Below are 19101 nucleotides of genomic sequence, written 5' to 3'. Positions count from 1 at the left end.
CTATTCGTGGATTGATGATCTGTCACTTTTATCTGGTGTTAGAATTCCAAGAGCTTTTAATATAAATGGAAATGAAAGTCTTAGTATTCATACGTTCTGTGATGCAAGCAAACAAGCCTATGTGCGATTTATTTAATAAATTAAGGATGTGCGATTTATTTAAGAAATTAAGGATGTGCGATTTATTTAAGAAAAGAAACAAGTGAAAATGTATCGGTGTATTTTCTTCTAGCCAAAAGTAGAGCGAGTCCATTAAGAAAAATGACCATAAATCGTCTAGAATTATTATCCTGCTATATAGGAGTCAGACTCGCAGCTCATGCTTTACAAACACTCAAATTAGACAACGTTCCAAGGAACTATTGGACAGATTCGAGTACTCCTCTTTCTTGGATCCAAAGAGATGACCATTGGGCGCCATTTGTCGCAAATAGAGTAAAAGAGATACGAAAATTGTCATCGGAATCTGAATGGCGTCACATTCCAGGAAATTCGAATCCAGCAGATATACCATCACGAGGTATTTGTGAAATCTCGTTGGTGGCAAGGGCCAGAATGGCTTATGAAGAACGAGGAAGAATGGCCAACTAGTGAAGTGATTACTAATAACAAAGAAATTATGAAAGAAAAGCGAAAGAACATTATTTCGACTTTGGCTAATATCTGAATGATATCTGATTTACTTTTCAAGTTACTTTAAAATTGTGAGAATGATTTCTTGGATTCTAAGATTCATAAATAATTGTAGACATGGAAGAAGAAATTATGGCAAAACCCTGTGTTGAAGAATTGGACATTGCTGAGAAGAAATTAGTGAAGATTGTTCAACAAGAAGTATTCTCTAGTGAAGAACAGTTGAAGGGACATTTTACTTTCAGAGATGAAGAAGGGATTATAAGATTGAAAACGAAGATTTTGAGAAGACATGATGATGAAAACTTCTGATGCCTGATTGTACTTCCAGGCAAACATGAATTAGTAGAAAGAATGATACAAGACTACCATTTACAACTTTTACATGCTGGTACTCAAGTTCTTTTGATTAATATTCGTCAAAAATGTTGGATAATAAAAGGAAGAAAAACAGTACAAGGAGTCATATTGAAGTGCGTTCGGTGCAAGAGACACTCGGCGAAAGCTCTTGATACAGTGCCTTGTCCTCTCCCAGAAGATCGAGTCAGAGATGCTTATGCATTTGAGGTGACAGGTGTTGATGTAGCAGGACCACTTTATTTAAAAGAAAATAGAAAAGCTTGGATCTTGCTTTTTACTTGTGGAGTTTATCGTGCGGTTAATTTAGAATTAATTGAAAGCTTATCGACTAACGGATTTTTTCTCAGATTTAGAAGTTTCATAGCACGAAGAGGACGGCCTAGAGTAATATACAGCGATAATGGCACAAATTTTGTAGGGGCACGGAATTTGCTCCGATCTGTTGACTGGAACCAAATTATCAGAAGTTCTTCGATAATGAAAATTCAGTGGAAGTTAAATCTACCAACCGCAGCATGGTGGGGCGGCTGGTGAGAGAGACTGGTTCAGATGATCCAAGAAATTATTGAGAAGAGTCCTGGGAAAAGCATTACTTTCATATGAAGAAATGTCATATGAACTATCCTATGTGATGCAGAAGCAAATATCAACTCCAGACCATTAACATACGAGTCAGAAGATTCCATTGATTTATGTGCACTCACTCCATCTATGTTTATTCAGGATGTGCGAATTGAAGGTGTTCTGGATCTGGACAATTTGGATAAAATCAACTTATCAAAAAGATGGCGATACCACCAAAAGTTACGTGTGGAATTTAGTAAAAGATTTAGAGATGAATATCTTGGTATGTTAGTACATCGACCAAAGACTGTACATTCGCGAACTATCAAGAAAGGTGATTTAGTGTTTGTAGAGGACAATAAAAGGAAAAGAACAGACTGGCCTATAGGTCGTGTGATCGAAACATACCCAGGGAATACCAACAACATCAGAGTGGTGAAAGTAAAAACATCTAGTGGTGAACTGTTAAGACCAGTTCAAAGAGTACTTGCAATGGAGATAGACAATAAAAAATCTATCTTCGAGCTTAAAACTACTGAATCATCCAAATCTTCGAGAAATACTGGTAAAATGAATGATTTAGTAATTGATAACAAAAACTGTGAACTTGAAAATTCTGATAAAAACATTCAGTTTAGTAGATATGGCAGAAAAATTATGAAACTAAAGAACTTTAATTAGTTTAAATTTGTTTCAGTACCATTATTACTTGTTTTCTTTATTTCTTTCTTTGAATTTAAATTTTATATACAATTTGATTTTCCAGTTTAGTGAATTAATCTCTTTACTAGTATTTTTCAGAAAAGAATTTTTTGTCTGTTCTTTAAAGAATGTAAGTTTGCAGAATATTAAGTAAGTTAAAAATATTCAAGATATTTGTTACCCCTAGATAAAATTGTTGATTTTGGTAAGATTTAAATTATCTTATATTCGTATTTCAATTTTCATTTCACAATTGTTTTGATTTTTTTATACTTTGTCAAAAATCAAAAGGTGGGAGAAATGTTACAACTCGAACGCGAAATGAGCGAAAGTTTCTTTTCTGCAAGTGGCAACGAGGAGTCGAAAAACGAACTTGGAAGAGAGCGGTCGCTCACTCGGTTTTCTTTTGATACGAAGGGGAGATAATCCCCATCTTTTGATTTGAAATTAATCTCGAATTATGTTTATATTGTAATATAAAAGATGTGTGTAAAAGTCGTTAAGACTTAATTGAAGTAGTGATTTGAATCGAATATAGAAATCGAAAGCTCTCCCAAATAGAACTATGGAATATAGAAATGACAAATGGTATTTTGCTTCTTTCTCTCAGTCGATGATAAATTAATTATGGTTAATATTTCAAAAAACAACAAGAAAACGAGTAATGAAGGGTTTAAAAGAATGGGCTGTAGAGAAACTATTACCTTTGACATCGTGGTTAAACGGCTTGTTAAATACAGACAATATTTTAGACAGAAAAAAATAATGAATGAACAGCACCACTCGGTCTAAAATGAGTATAAAAATCCTACGTTACCTATATAAAAAAAACTCTTTTGCAATTGATTACCAGTTTACAACTTTTTCGTTATTTTAATTTACCACCACACTACAAATCTAAAACCATTTCAGATTCATAAGTAAATTCTTTATTCCAATAACCCTCTTTAAAACATTTTTTTAAATTTTTCAAAATATGGTTCCTTTTAAATTTTACACAAAAGATGTGAAATGACAGAAAACCATTTCAATGGAGCCATGCCCAGTAGCACATGCATTCTGAAAGCATTTAAAGATCTAAATATTATTAACTCAATGCTTCAGGAAAACGATATTCTGCACACAAAAAAGAATTTATCAGCCTGCAAATCTTGAAGATATTAAAAATACAGACACAGGAAAGATGTGTTCTTTCCTATGTCTGCATTTTTCATAGTGATAATTAAGCAACTCTTCCCCTAAATTCATTTGCTAAACTGATAGTTTAATTTGAAAGGAGTGGGAAATGCAGTTAAATGTTTAAAGACATTATTTTTAAAAATAGCAAATGTTATTCTTGCACAACTACGTTATTTATTTACAAATTCATAAACTTGATTTAAACCTTTCAACCTGACTTCTGCATGATTAAAATTTAACCATGAAAAATAGTTTAATGTTGGCATACTAAAAGACGTGTACGAGTTTACAGTTTTTAACTTTTCCAGTTTCCTAGAAATCTTCTGGGACAATATGTCCCAATCATATTGTCAACTGGAAATATTTGTCCCACTCGTCTAGGGTATTACGTCTTCAGAAAACAAAACTAAAATTTATGATAATACATAAAGTGATTATTACAAAATGTAAACTCTGTCACATGCACTAGTTCATATATAACAAAAATTATTATGTTTCATAAACACAAACATAATACAGTAGAAAGTCCGAAATTTGGGCTCATCGCGACTTTGGCGATTCCAGATTTGGGATTTTTCCGGATATTAGATCATCAGTTTAAATCTTGTAAGACGGCATGTTCAAATTATAAAATTAGAAATATGAAATCATGATTTATGAAGTATTTATGATCTACAGGGTATCAAAATTTACAAAAAAAGCTTCATATCTATTTTTTTACCTTATTAAACATTTCTTTCAATGCAAGTTGTTTAAGTTGCTTCATTTTTTGTGCTAATACTTTCTCTTTAATTCTGCAGACAGACATAATCTCTTATTCAGTTACATTGTTGAAGTCCTGTAACTGCTGTTTTGAGAATTCCGACGAACTTGTCAATCAAAATTTTCTCGTTTCTAGTAACTTCTCTGTCACTCATTATCAGTAGCGATATTTTCTAGATCTAGAACCATACTACAGATTTCACCATTCATTATTGAGAAGCATTGTCATCACAACGAAAAACTTATATCATCATCATTTATTACCACTTCTCCACATTTCTTTGCAAAAATCTGTTAATTGGAAAATTTCACCTTTGTTTTGCGATATCCGAACACCTTTAAAATTAGTGGCTATCATCATCAAATTTAGCTTTCCTTCACTATACATATTTGGCTATGCATTATGAACTTGGTGACTAACGACAAGTTGTTTTGTTAAATTTTATCTTGCTTCTATAGCGAACTGAGACAATTAAGCCTGAATTGCATTAGTTATTTATTATATTTATGTGTATTTCTTGCACATGCTTAAGGCTTATCAGAGTTCTGAAAAAATAAATTCCCACATATACTTAAGCCTTATTGAAAACCGGTGCTAGATATCTTATAACCTGATGCAGTCTCTGGGTTGTAAATTGTGCGACTCTGTCAACATAAAAGATTACCATACTCCTTTATTATTAAAGTACTAACAAAAAAATTGCTTAGGACTCACTACAGGAGTCATAACTCATAACTCAAGTTGTCATAGTTTCATAAACATGCGATGATAAAAGGAAAGTATAATAAATAATGATTCGCCAAGTTGGCGTCAGATCAATGCTGTATCTATGTAGAATGTTTCAGTTTGAGATGTGTGCCAAAGCAGATACGCAGCAACGGAGCCAAATTACTGATCATACAAACTTATGCCAAAATCATCGTTTTTTTAATAACAAGGTATTTTATTTAGTGTCGAAGAGAAATTAAGAATCGGGACTCTCCAGAAGTTTTATTATGCACGAAGGGGAGAATCAAATGCACTTGCGTAAAGCCTACAAGAAAAACTGTGGTTTTGAGGTCCAGATTTTAGACTATTCTGGATAATGGACGTCCGAATTTCGGACTTTGTAGTGTATATCAGCATGTAGTAATTTGATCACTCATGGGACATAGTAAATACCATATGAACAATATATCCCACAAAAGAATTTATTAAAATTTCTTAAATTTGACATTAAAATGTTAAATTACTACTTAATAAGAATTATTTCATATTAAATGTGCCTTAAATATAATTGTACTTATTGTAAAATTTGAAAATAGACAAATCGAAGCTTGAGTAATTGGCATGCACCATCTGGAATCTAAATTGTTGACCAAGTTTAGTCATATATTTGTTCGCAAATTCCTTAAAAACACTGCAAATGTAAAAAAAATAAATAAATGAAAAATAAAAAAATAAGTGGGTTTTATTTTCCTAATAGGGCATGAAATCTAATCTTTGGACATGTATGCACATTATGACCGAAAGGGTTAAGCCTCCCCCCCAAAAAAAACTGTACATGGGAAACACGCTAATGTGACAATCAAAATTGGATTTTCTTGAGGCTTTTCATATTTACAAAGATTTAGCATGTTTAGTTAATGATTTTAAGTCCAATCCAGTCCTTCCTAATGCTTTTAAAATTTTACTATCTTAATTCAGTTACTATTTTTGCCGATATATGACGTTACCTCCTCACGTTTGGTACTACCAGAGGGTATAAAAATCCGTTCAGTGGTTGCTTTCCATTATTTGAAGTTCAGATTTTGAGCGTGAAGGTGCAGTTGCCCCTCGCTCCCTATTTTTAACTTCGCTAATTCTTTGTCCTTTGTGTTATATGTTTGATCAGATAGCCTGGCTCAGTAAAAGTAGGCGGTCAGTGTAACTCTGATTAAAAGTCCAGTTATAACCACGTGCAGTGCTGATAAGTACCACGTGTTTCTGAGACTCCTTTCCCTTTAGTTTTCTTCTTTCTAGGTATTTCTTTCTCCTGATGAGGAGGGACCTTTAGCAGCCCTCGAAATTGATTGAGTGTTTCAATATACTCACGCTTAAATACAAGGTTGTTTTTACAATTTTGTAAATTGTACATGTTTGACTACCACATCTGAGCCAGACATTTTCATTATATTTTAAATAAAAGTTACGAGTAAAATATTAAATATTAATTTAAAAACATATCTTAATACTTACAGTTGGTACACTACGTCTATATGGAAGAGATGACTGGGAAATACCTTTGCTGAAAGTAAGTTAGTTCAATTAATAAAGCGAGCAGTTTTTAATATATCCAATTACAAATAAAAGCTTGACTATTCAAAATTCAAGTCATTATAATATTTTAGATTTTTAATATGAGAAAAATTATGAAAATGAGACGAAGAAATTCTAAAGTATGAGACTACTATTTGGAATCAACATCTAGAACATGAACACAGTTATACAGCTCTTTCAAAAGATATTGTGGAACTCTTCTGTTATCAGGACCAGATTCAGAAATGTATGTATGCATGCATGCATGTGTGTACACAATTGTGGACAAAATTAAGAGATGGAAAACATTTTCTCACATTTCTTTTAAAATACCAGACAAAACCTGGGTTGCATATAATACCACAGTGATATTATATTATTCCTGTGGTCTTCACTACGCCAGCAGGAGGTATAGAAGTCCACTCCCAGCTGCTCAGCTCATTCTGCACTGCAACACAGTAATAATTTTTATTGCTTTCTTAAATAATGGCAACTGCACACCATACTAGCCACATTTTCATTGCCATCTCTCAAGCTTACTCTTGGCCATAACTCACGCCAATGAAAGGCATTCTCATTGTTGTTGGTTTGTACACATTGTCATATAATAAATTATTACCATACTTAATTTCATTGATATCTATCTAGTTTTTCTCGAAATATTTGTGGAAAAGTGGGTTTAATCCTAGTATCCGGTGCACACAGGATTTGGCTACTTTATGATGAGCAGTAAAAACGGGACACATACGATGAGTAGTAAACAGGTCATTCAAAGAATATATATAGTGTATATACAATGTATATACACTATAGTGTATAGTATATACTATGTATATATTGTATAGTATGAACTTAAATCCATTTAGTGCGAATACAAGTTATTATTACTTGCGCAATTGCTGAAAAGTTAGTTAATAATAATTTATTTCCTAAACAGTATTGATTAATTGATTATATTATCTCCTAAGTTTAATTAAAGTAGAATTATTTTAAAAGTGTGCATCCATATTGGTAAGTTAATTTGAAAGCAAAATGTTAATAATGTTTTAACGGGGACTGGAGTTAAATCATCACGAAGAATAATATTACAATAGTAAAAATTAAAATAGTAAAAATTAAAACATGTAATTATTGTCATTGATCGGAAATTAGCTGACTTTTCAAGGGGAACAAACCAACTCCCGTTCAATGATCAATAATTGATAAAAATACGTAAATATGAAAGTGTTTCGTCTTTACTCGAGTTATAAGTTAAAGCCAAATCGGCAATTCTAGTCAGGCCAAATATTTCTGCGAATAGTTGTTACTCAAAGAACTTATTCTCATGTAGCATTTTAGTCAATTCAATTTGGAGTAAAAATTAATTACTGTAGAGAAATCCTGTAAAACTCGAGTAATCGTCCCGACACTATCATCTTTATGTATTTGAGAACTATATTATTTGTAGAAATTAAACATTGGAAATTGTCATTATGCAATCGAAATCAAAGTAAGGTTGAAATAAACATAGAAGATTATAAAAAAATAGACGTTCTTTGGATCATGTTTGGTGTTGGCGATAATTTTTAAAATCGCGCTAAGGCTGCACCGTATACTAGGATTTTACCGAAAAGTGTTCAATCTCTTTATTTTGTCCAAGAGATGTGTGTGACTTGATTTGTAACCAGTTTATTTTAAACGCAGACACCTTATTGGGATTATTTTATTAATTTTAAGCATACTGTTTATTTCAAAAGTAGAAATCGGCTTTCTAAAACACGATCAATATTTTGCAGTTTAAATAATTTATCAGCTTTAATGTTATGTTAAAGATTCCAATTTAATATTACAAAGGGTAGAATAATCAGAAAACCTGCCTTATGTTACCAGGCCAAAAATACTTTCTCTCGCATATTTTTTATAAAACATAACTGAATATCACGCTATTATTCAATTACAGATTTACAAGACAATATTTCCTACAAGAAAATTTCATTACAATTAATAGCAAACCCATCTAATATACAAGTTACCACGCACTTTACTAAAAAAAGGATACCTTTGGCTTAAAAACTGAAAGATAAAGCAATAACTATAATACAAAGTTTTTATTTGTTTTCATGCAAAAAAAAAAAAAAAAAATTGTAGCATGTGTATGCAGAAGTTCCATTCCTCAACGTGGTGCTTTATGTTTAAGCCTAATTCCTATCGGATTAACACACACAACAATCTTCACAGTTCACACAAAAACAGGAGAATTTAGAAAATAAAAGCAGTTCCAGTTAAAATTACGTAAATTAATCAAAATACAAATAGTTACCCAGGTGCATGCATACGACCCATGATTTTAAATCTTTTGACGCCGACAAGTCGGACTCAGCACCAGAAAACTAATGGCGTTTACACGAAAATTCCAATTTGAGGTGTTGCCACTCATAAAACAACCAGACAATGTAGACAGATGTCTTGTTTTGCACCCAATAAGTCTTTCTGCATCGATGGGCGAAAAATGAAAGAAAGGATAGTTTCGTGTTTCAGAGGAAGGTAAAAAGGAACTTCGTACATTTTATACGAATTCAAAAGGCCAGGAAGAAAAACAGGACAAAATAAAATTAAAATAATAGCCCAAAAGTAGAAAGAGAGAGGAAAAAAATGGGACTGTTGAAGAAAAAGGAAAGGAAGTAGAAAATTATCCTAAAATTCGATTGAATCCATGAATGTAATGAAAAGGGGAGGAAATTGTGTTCATTGACAATAAAAAGTGTTTCTCAGATGTGTGTAGTGAGTGTGTTTGGTAAAGCTGAATAAATGTGATGATGAGGGGGGGAGCAAATATAAAATAAAGATTGAGGGTCCAGTATCATAACAGTATAAGTCCAATGGCGTAAATAAGGGTATGCAAGGAATGCCGTTGCATAGGGGCCCGGAGGTTTAGGGGGCCCTTAAATGTCCTGCTGAATTACATTTACATGTTTAAAGTTAAAAGTATCTTTTTCTCTTTCGCTTTTCATTTTTATTTTTAGAATTTGTACTACTATGAATACTTATTTTAATATAATAGAATTCGTCTTCTTTTAAGTTTTTAAGGGCCATCTTCCTATATGGTGCAGTGACGCAGTTCCGTATAAGACGCAGAAAAGGGGCCCTTGGAAGCACATGAAACAGTTAAATTCAGTGTTTGCAAAAGTTAATATTCCATCATTCGGCTATCAAATAGTAACTTCGTGACCTACCTCAGTTCAGGCATAGGAGTCAAGCAGAAAATAGGAGAGGTTCCTTTGTATTTCTTAGTTTCTTACCGGAAAATTTTTAAAGGCAACACCCCCTGAAAAGGAAAGGTTTCTCCCATTGGAAGGCGGATTGATTTTTTTCTCTTTTTTAGACTAATAATCTGGAGGGGGAAATCATTCGTAAGTATCAATTGCTAACTCCAGAATGTATGCTTTCCTTTCTTAGGGACACAAAATCATTGACGTAAGTTGAGCAGTCGTGGCATGAAAGGACTTTGCCCCACCCACATGTCGAAATGGTGTCCTCGTCCAGGAAATGCAAAGAATTTATGACAGCACGTTTAGAAAAGAGAGATTTCCTGTTTCTTAGGGATCTTTGAATGAATTCAAGGTCAAAGAAAAAAGGGGCATGTTTTATACGACAAAGCTAACTCCCTTTGCAATCCCAATTCAACGGGTTTTGTTGTGTTTCAACAAAGAACACAAAGTTTCATTCTGGTTGCTTAAAAATTAAGCGGCAAATATTCCAGTTAATTTCTTTCCTTAAATTTATCGAAATTCATGACTTCTTCTTCACTTATGGGGATAGGAAATGGAATGGATGGATATTTTTACTTGAAATAATGAGTAAATCAATATTTATCGTATTTTTCATACCAAAATTTACAAAATATTCTCAAATTGCAGATAAAGTGCAGGTTAAGAATTCTTTAAAATTCCTAAACAAGAATTAAATCTGAAGGCATAGAACTCGTAAATTGATTTGCTTTAGGAAAGAGAAGAGCTGTGGTGTTTCTTAGTCTGTAAATTACTCATCTACCAAAAATGCACACTATTCTGTAAAAGATAATTCTGAAGATATTAATTTTGTTTTGAAAGAAATATTTTAATTTCCATTCGTTTGAAAAAATATAATAAATTACAATTCATTTTAACAACGTGAAACATTTAAGCTTAGAATTCAGTAATGCGCAATAATTTGTACGTTATTTAAACGGAACTGAATTGAATTATTATATAATAATAAAGTACTCGAGGAATATTTGAACAAGGGGAAGAACGCCTTCGTGGAGTACTTTCTAATCGTTATTTGAAATGAAAAAGTGTGTGTGTGTCTGATTGTAGCAAAGTTTCGAGGGCTATCTGCCTAAGGGAAGGAATGCCTTCGTGGAGGACTACGCCCATGCGGCCAGTCCGTTCGCTGGATTCGAACCTCGGACCGAACTACCAGTGTTCAGCGACTTTATCGCTCGGCCGCTGGTGGGCCTTCATTAATAAAGAATACAGAGAATTAGATCAAGTAATTAGGAGTTTCGGTCGCTAGTGGGCCGTTATTTGAAATAAAACTTTAAATTTACACTTTTGCTTTTAATTTATTTTAATTTTTATTCTACTTTTACTTTGCACAGAGCATTCAGTACGTGAAATCATCATTAATAATATAATAATTATAATAAAATGACATCATATAACTAAAAGTATATACTACTTCGTAAATTTCGATAAATTAATTACTGAAAATATTAAGCATATCAATGGCAGCGTTGGACCTAATAGTTTAAGTTGCATTTCAACATCTGAAAGAACACGAATTACAATACAATGTTCACTACACAGACGAATGGAAAAGAATTCTCCCACTTTTATTGCAATATTTCAATAATTTTTGCAATTAAAAAAAATTAGTTAAAACGTTTTAGTGGAAAATGATGCGATTTTCACTCATAAAATCCCTTTTCGCATTATTCTCTTTCATTTTGGCACCACTGCATAGCTTTTCTAAGACATAAATAGATTCCGTTAATATATGTTCCCATACATTATATGGATTTTTCATATTTTTGTTATTAATAAATTAATGTTTAAGATAAAAATGATACGGCTCAATTTATAAGCAATGTAAAAACTGGAAATCTGACGTAATTAATTTCCGAGCCAGAAATAGTTGTTTTAAGACGTAAATAAAAAATATAACAGTTATCAGAAATATTAATGCTCCTAAAATATATCGTGATTTTTGTTTTCCTAACTGATTTTTGCTTTTTGATCCACCTGGGGTAAAAAAAAAAAAAAAATCTATTTTCACTAAATGATGTTTTTCGCATTTCTCTAAAAAGTGCGCAAAACTTGTTTCATACAACTTTATTTTTAGTAACTATGAAGAAACTTTATACTTGTTTCCTAAACAAGTATTTATTTATACTAATTTTAGAATCTATGCGACAGAGTACTCATCTTCAAATACGTTAGTGTCAATAAGTTTAACTACAAATTATTAAACATTTCTGGAAACTTGAAACTTGGAAGGTTTAATTTTAAAATTTCCATTTCACATATTACACAGTCACCTTCAAAGCTCTTTGGATACAGGTCAATAAAATTTGTTTATTATTTCATCCTAAACTTGTGGAAGAATTTCCTAAAATTATTCGAATACCCATAATTTTTCCTGTTAAATATTTAATAATTAATTATACATTAACTGAAATACATTTATAGTACAGAGGAAATACTAAAAGATATTGCAGGTCATATATTATGTGTCATTGGAATATGACAATAATAATAGTAGAATTTGACTGGAAGAAAAAAAAAAAAAAACACAGATGTTTCAGCTTTTTAGAAAGGAAAGTGGACATCTTTACAGTAAAATCTTAAATGAAAGTTTTACTGTGACTCAACTTGGGAAGACACTGGAAATTTATGGTGGAGGCGGGGTCCCTTTCTTTGCTAAACAGCTGCGTTGAAATGTGAAATGCTATCTTCAGTATACTTGTAATTGGCTGATGACTCAGAACAGTAAACTGAACTTGCTCGTATTCTAATGACATTTCTCTAGTCTACATCACTACATCGAGAGCATAAAGAAGTTTTTCTTTAAAATTAAATTTGAAAGGGATCTCAAATATAATTCTTCATTATAAAGGTAAGTTATTGATTTGTAATATTACATAAACTAAATTCTTGTAATTTCAAACTTACTAAAAACTCAATTAACTAAACTTTTAATCCATTTATCTAAAAATCCAAACTTATCACCATTAACAATGCAAATATCTTCTAATATTAATAACGTATTGTTATATTAACATGAAATATTAATATATGTTTCCATACATTTAGAAACATAATGACAGGCCAAAAATAAAAAACAAATTTTTTTTAACTTGTCCTGCGTTATAGCTGCAGGATTGAAGTAAAATAAACTTAAAGCATCTAAAGTTAAAATTAAATTGGAATCAAAGGAAGGCAATTCCTTGACGCCATAAATAACTACAACCGTGTATAAGAGGTTTAACACAATATCTAAACAAATTTAAAATGATTGAGCTGTCTATGGAGGGAGCGCTGCGATCACGAAAGCTGGAGGCAGTGTCTAAACACAGCTCCGAAATTTTTTAAATAAGTGTTTCAAAAATGTTTTCAACTCTCTAAAATAGTTAAATGCACCTTTCCTATGCAATATCTCATTCATCAAATTGAAAAAGGAAACTTCGCTTCTTCGAAACTTCAGGTGTTTTGTTAGCTGTTCACTATGAACACCAGAAATCCAAAAGAGGCCCTGACACAGAATATTCAGATAAGTAACATTCTGTTCTCTATAAAATATCTGTTTCTCTATCACTAGAGTGTCATTAAATTTCTTTATTTATTATTTTTCATAAGATTCTAGCATTATACAATAGTTGGTAATAGTAGCAGGTCATGTGGTTCTTTTCTTCGTAACTATTCCGTAGAGACGCCACATTCCTTATCAGTAGTCCGTTCTTATCAGCAACTCACACCCTTCGGAGGCCCCCCCTTTTCGTGCTTAGGAATTTCTTGTGAGGGAAAAATGGGGATCTCTTGATCATCGACGAGTATAGATTGTGATTTTTGTAACAAAGATCCCCGACTTTTTTTTTTTTTTCTTTTTTTTTCAGGTCTCAAACTTAAAGTTACGAGCAAATAAAAATACAGTGACGGAATTTGTTCAACTTGTACTATAATAAATTTCAACGGTTAAATTAATAAATTAATTTTATATTTAACTAATATTTAAGAAAAATAAACTGTATAATTTATTTTTGCTGAAATGCTCTCACACTGTGTATGATGGATTTATAATTTTGTCAATTACTGTTTTTCTGAAATATACATGAATTTTTTTGGGAACGGTAATATTTAATGTTACTTTAGTTAAAATATTATGTACATCTTTGTGATGATATATGTCTTTTCTAGTTAGGTCTCAAGATAAGGGCATACACATTACCATGTAGGAATTCATTCCTTTTTTTTTTTTTTAAACTTAGCTAAAGTTTGCTTCTTAAAGACACTAATTTTTGCAGATGAACTCCTTAACTACACTCATGGACACAATCGTATTTTAGGATATTTTCTACTTCTTTTCCTTTTCTTTCTATAGGCCCTTTTTTTTCTCCTCTATTATTTTTGGGCCATTTATTTTAAATTTTATTTTGTCCCATCTTTTCTTTCTGGCCTTTTGAACTCGTAAAAAATGTACGAAGTTCCTTTTTACTCTCCTCAAATACGAAATTGCCCCTCTTTCTATATACCTTTCCTTCGCACCTATGCTTGATTTTTCGCCCATCGGTGCAGAAAGACTTAGCGGGTGCAAAACAAGACATCTGTCTACTTTGTCTGTCTGTGTCTGTCTGACAAATTTAAAATAAGAATTCATAGTAGCACAAACTCGAAAAATAAAAATGCAAAAGGGAAAACATACAAAATTATAAAAATTATTCTCCTTTTACTGAAACTCCAATTCAGAACTCATCAGGAGAAAATGAATTAAAGCTTCCTAATAGTCGATTAATACGTTTTGAAAACATATTTCGTTGTCCTGGTTCATTTGAGATCTAAAACCGTAAAAAGAATCAATTAAATTTTCATTTAAGACATTAAAATTGATATAAAACCGAAAAATCGAATCTGAAATGTACGAGAATTTTCTCTACACGCTTTCGAAACACTTGGAAAAAAGAATAAAACATAACATTGTGCCAAATTGACTACTCAAAAAAAAAATTGACTACTTTTCATTATGCAAATTGACCTTTAAAAAAAATGGTTTAAAGCCATCATATGCAAATCCGAAATTCAAAAGCAATTACAAATAAAGAGCAAAGCAAATGTACTTTAAACCAAATTGTCATTTAAACAACACTCAAAAATTGGGTTATGCCCCGAAATACGAGTAGTTCACATATTCTGAGCGTTTTGTCTAAGAGATGATGCAAACGTGGTTTTTTTGTCTTCGAATTGCAAATTCATCGGCAAATCTGAACTCCAATAACTCAAAACATAAACAATTCGTTTAACAAACGAAATAAGTGTCTGAAATTATTGAAAACTTTTTTTATATTAATGCTTTTCGTGTTTTATTGCATACATTTAAAATATTTTTGAAACATTCTTATTTGAGAATTTAATTACACAGCTTAGAAACAATGAAAACTATACTGCAGCTTAAATTGTAATTGACAGGAAAGTAATGCAATACATTAATATTAAGATTATTATATAAAAGTTTTAATTCTCAAATTTTGTTTATTTTGAATTCTTTTAATAGTTGAAGATTTTAAAAGTTTGCATAATTAGCCCAAAGGAGCGTTCGCCCAAAGGCCTATTAGTCTCGAAACGGCATTTTGCGCTGATTCATTAAAATGGCGCATCACTTTTTAAATTGTTGCCACCAAACATTATCACGCTGCATTATATTTAAAGAAATTAAATAATGAAAAATCTGCATAAACGTATCTATATTTCTCGCATTGGGCTAAAACAACGGTACCTAGAGCCATCCAATTTTGAATCATGTCATCTTGCACCAAATATGGGCATCTGGAAGCCCGAATTTGGAATAAAACATAAATGTTTTATTATCGATTTCATATTTTATAACTCTTTAACGTTTTTTTGATTAAGAAACTCAACGATTTCAAAGCGCGCAATGGAAATTTTTTACGAAAAAAAAAATTATCGCTAGTGCGCGAGACTGTGTATCGGAAATTCTAAAGATATGCTCATGCGATATTGCTGTTGAATTTAATTTAATTGTTTAAACGGGAAGAACATGATATTTAATAAATAAAAGTATCACACGAAACTTTTAAAAAATGCCCCTTTGGGCGTAACGTAAAACCTGAAAGCTTTCAGATTTTTTGGTAAATTTCGTATGAACTAATTTTGCCCCTTTAGCCGTTTACTTGCAGTAAGTTTCTCACTGGCTTTACCCTTGTTTCGTTTCTGGCTTGATTATTCATTTCCTTTTCATTATATATTTAACTTATATGGCGCTCCCTCCCCCGAATCATAGCACAGAAGCAGAATATTTTGTCTGTTTGGTTAATTAAGTGGAAATTTTTTAAGTTAATTGCTCTTATTCTTTTATTTTCATCTTATTCAGTGTTTTATTGCCAATAAAATAACGTTACAAAAAGAGCTATTTTTTTACAAATTTTGCAAAATTTTTTAAAGGTTTAAACAAAAAGTAAATAAAAATTAACACACATCATTGTTTACATTTTCATTTTTTTTTATTTGTGGAGGAAATTTATTCTGTACCATTATAGCTTGCTAAAAATATTTATTCTAGTTTTTTATGGCATTCGGCGTCTCTTTGACAGACAAAATTTAAAATTCCTCGTCTCAGTTGCTATTTGGAATGATACACTCATTCATGTAAACCACGCGAGTAAATTCTGCAAAGTATAAAGACGAATCTGCAGTCAGCTGTCGGAGCTCTGCAGAATGAGAAAACATTTTTAGAAAGTTGTAGAAGTGATAATAATAATTTAATAGATTTCATCTCCGAAGAAAAGTAAATGGCAGAAACGTTAGAAATCTACCCTTCCTTTAGCCAGTCCATCATACCCTAAGGCGACGTAGATTGTTTGGGTACGAGGCTTCATATGAAAACATACAAAGTGTTGGAAGAGTAATTTAAAGTAGAACTGTATTTCTACACGTTAGACATTGCTATTCGTTCTGTAGAAGAAAGATTTGAACTTACTCGGGAATACGTACTACGGTACATTTTCCCGTACGACGTAGGAACCCTCAAACATCTTTCAGAGAACTTTTGAATAGACGCAAAGACTAGAAATTGAAACTCACAAATAAACATTCGAGTAACTTGAACGCTTCGGAACTTTGTGGTGAACTGGAAGATCTGTCAAAATACATCGTTCCTGGAGCAGAGCCCCTCGTCATTTTAGAATATGTATAAAATCTGGAATGTTTTGCAAATATACTGGAGTGGAACTTCGAATTTTGCTGTCCTTTCCTATAACAGTTGCAAGTGGAGAGAGATATTTTTCAAAATTAAAATACATACAAACTTGTTTAAGATCTTCTATGACAGAGACTAGGCTGACAAATCTTGCTCTAATTTCTATAGAGCAAGATACACCTAAAGAAATTGATCTTTCTGACAATGTTCGAGAGTTTTCGGAAATGAAGGCAAGGAGCTTTTATAAAATTATAGCTAATATTATAAAATAAAAGTTGTTACCCTGGTAAAAAAAATATTCAAAAATAAATATTTACACATATTTTGGCGCAATTGAAAAATATGACTATTCTTCAGTCTTGTAGATTTCTTTACTTCTGACGAAGAGGGACCTAAACCTGCTTGCCCTAGAAATTGTTTGAGATCTTAACATAAATCTAGACCAAACTTAAGGTTATTGTGTTACTAATTTTGTTTCACTCGGCGTGTTTCTCTTCTATTTTCACAGAATATATTGTTTTCAATGTTTTATAATATAACCAGTTATTTAAGTTTGCTAAATTAAGCGAAAAAAACTTAAATTGGTGCAGATTTTATATAAAAATTCAAAACATATTTGTATGTAAAACCTCTTGGATTTTATATAAAAATCTCCGTAAAACTAAGCTTTCTTACTTTTCTTAATGCTATACTTTACGTGACATGTTCCTTTTTTTATATAGACTTATTCATTTATTATCAGTATGTATCTCAGTGAAAGGAGAGACAAGTCTGTCTCTCGCACGCACACAAAAAGTCTTAAATAACTGATTAAAATCATCTGATATCAAATATCCAGACTAAAGCAAATTTCACAGTTGATCAAGGGAAAATATTTTCCTTTTTATTCTTTCTTCATGTTCAACTGGTTCCCTAAGGATGTGCTTTTATTTTTTAACAAATAGTCCAGATGTAATAAAATTCATCATAAAAACACTGGCTCGTGAAATCCTTGATTTTTTTTAACTTTTAAAAATTTTTTATTTTTATTTTTATTTTTAAGCACATTAAATTTATTGGGGGGCCCAGGAAAAAATTTGGCATAGGGGTCCAAGAGTTCTAGTTACGCCACTGTATAAGTCTAGATGAAAAACTAACTTTTGCTAACACAGGAGTTCTGCTAAGATTCCGCCTCCATCGTCTCGATAGCAGTGCCTTCATGGATAATAAAGTGTATGTGTTTAAAACCAAAAAAAAAAAAAAAAACCTCTAATTAGGAGTGTAACGCTGAATAATTTAGTGTCATTGAGCTAGCCATAATCGTCAGCAAGGCCAAAAATAAGGTAATTTAGTGTACGAAATAACAAATATATGCATATAAATAGGTAAATAAGGTGAAAATTATATACAAATATATAATAGATATGTATCGATCTCAGGGCTTAATTCCTAAAATTGACTTAATACACTGGCTCCTGGGCTTAATTCCTAAAATTGACTTAATACACTGGCTCCTGGACTTAAGCAGCTCTGATTGGGTGGCGGTCTCTGCGAGTTGCTTGCTGGGCTGCCTCGAATTTTATAGCGCACACTAAAGTAAGGCAGCTCTACATATAGGAGTAGTAGGTAATAGGTCCTATAATATAGTAGTAGGTCCTTATACTCCTAGTATATCCTATACTCTTAGTATAGGAGTAGTATTTAGTGTAAGGCTCTTCTATATATAGGAGCCTTACACTAAAGCGCTTTTTAAATCCTTGACATTCGCCTTTCGTACAGCTTTCTGTATTTCGGGGTCCCGGATGCCGTTCGATGAAGTGCAGGGACAGGAGTTTTCTTCATTCTGTTGGGCACTTCGAAAAGCCAAGGTGGGACAGCCTTTCAACATCCGAGGCAAGCTCCTCTAGCGTTTCCGCTGGCTTCTGTTGATGGGATTTTAATTGTAGCCTGCCTTTTAATTGTAGTCTTTTTAAACATTTCTCCCACAGCGCAGCTCTAACGCACCGGACAGAGCTTCGAAATCTAGCCTTTTGTTTTCGGAAAGAGTCTAAAGGATATCCCCAGCGTCTGCTACCACAGAGAAGGTGACGGCCAGGTGACAGGTCTTAGTTTGAGGATCCCATCTATTCGCTTTTGCCACTATAGAAAATTGCGTCTTATATACTTTATAGGAGGTCTCCCCATCATACGTGGATAAC

The 19101-nt window shown here is 32.1% G+C and overlaps 1 protein-coding gene across 1 annotated transcript in view; it reads right to left on the bottom strand.

The window, feature by feature from the left end:
• Positions 1–8903, bottom strand: part of RpS13 (ribosomal protein S13) — a 35126-nt gene extending 26223 nt beyond the window's left edge. The window contains exons 1-2 of the mRNA XM_035364734.2: positions 8778–8903; positions 6419–6467 (exon numbers count right to left, since the gene is read on the bottom strand). Of these exons, the coding sequence (XP_035220625.1) occupies positions 6419–6467; positions 8778–8800 (72 nt within the window). The 5' untranslated portion in view covers positions 8801–8903. The remainder of the gene's footprint in view (positions 1–6418; positions 6468–8777) is intronic.
• Between the last annotated feature and the right edge of the window lie 10198 nt (positions 8904–19101).

This window comes from Stegodyphus dumicola, chromosome 3 (assembly GCF_044657685.1).
Source record: "Stegodyphus dumicola isolate Sdum_Otavi_A_Nest chromosome 3, ASM4465768v1".
In the NCBI taxonomy this organism is placed as follows: Eukaryota; Metazoa; Arthropoda; class Arachnida; order Araneae; family Eresidae; genus Stegodyphus; species Stegodyphus dumicola.
This window is presented reverse-complemented; position numbering and strand designations above follow the sequence as displayed.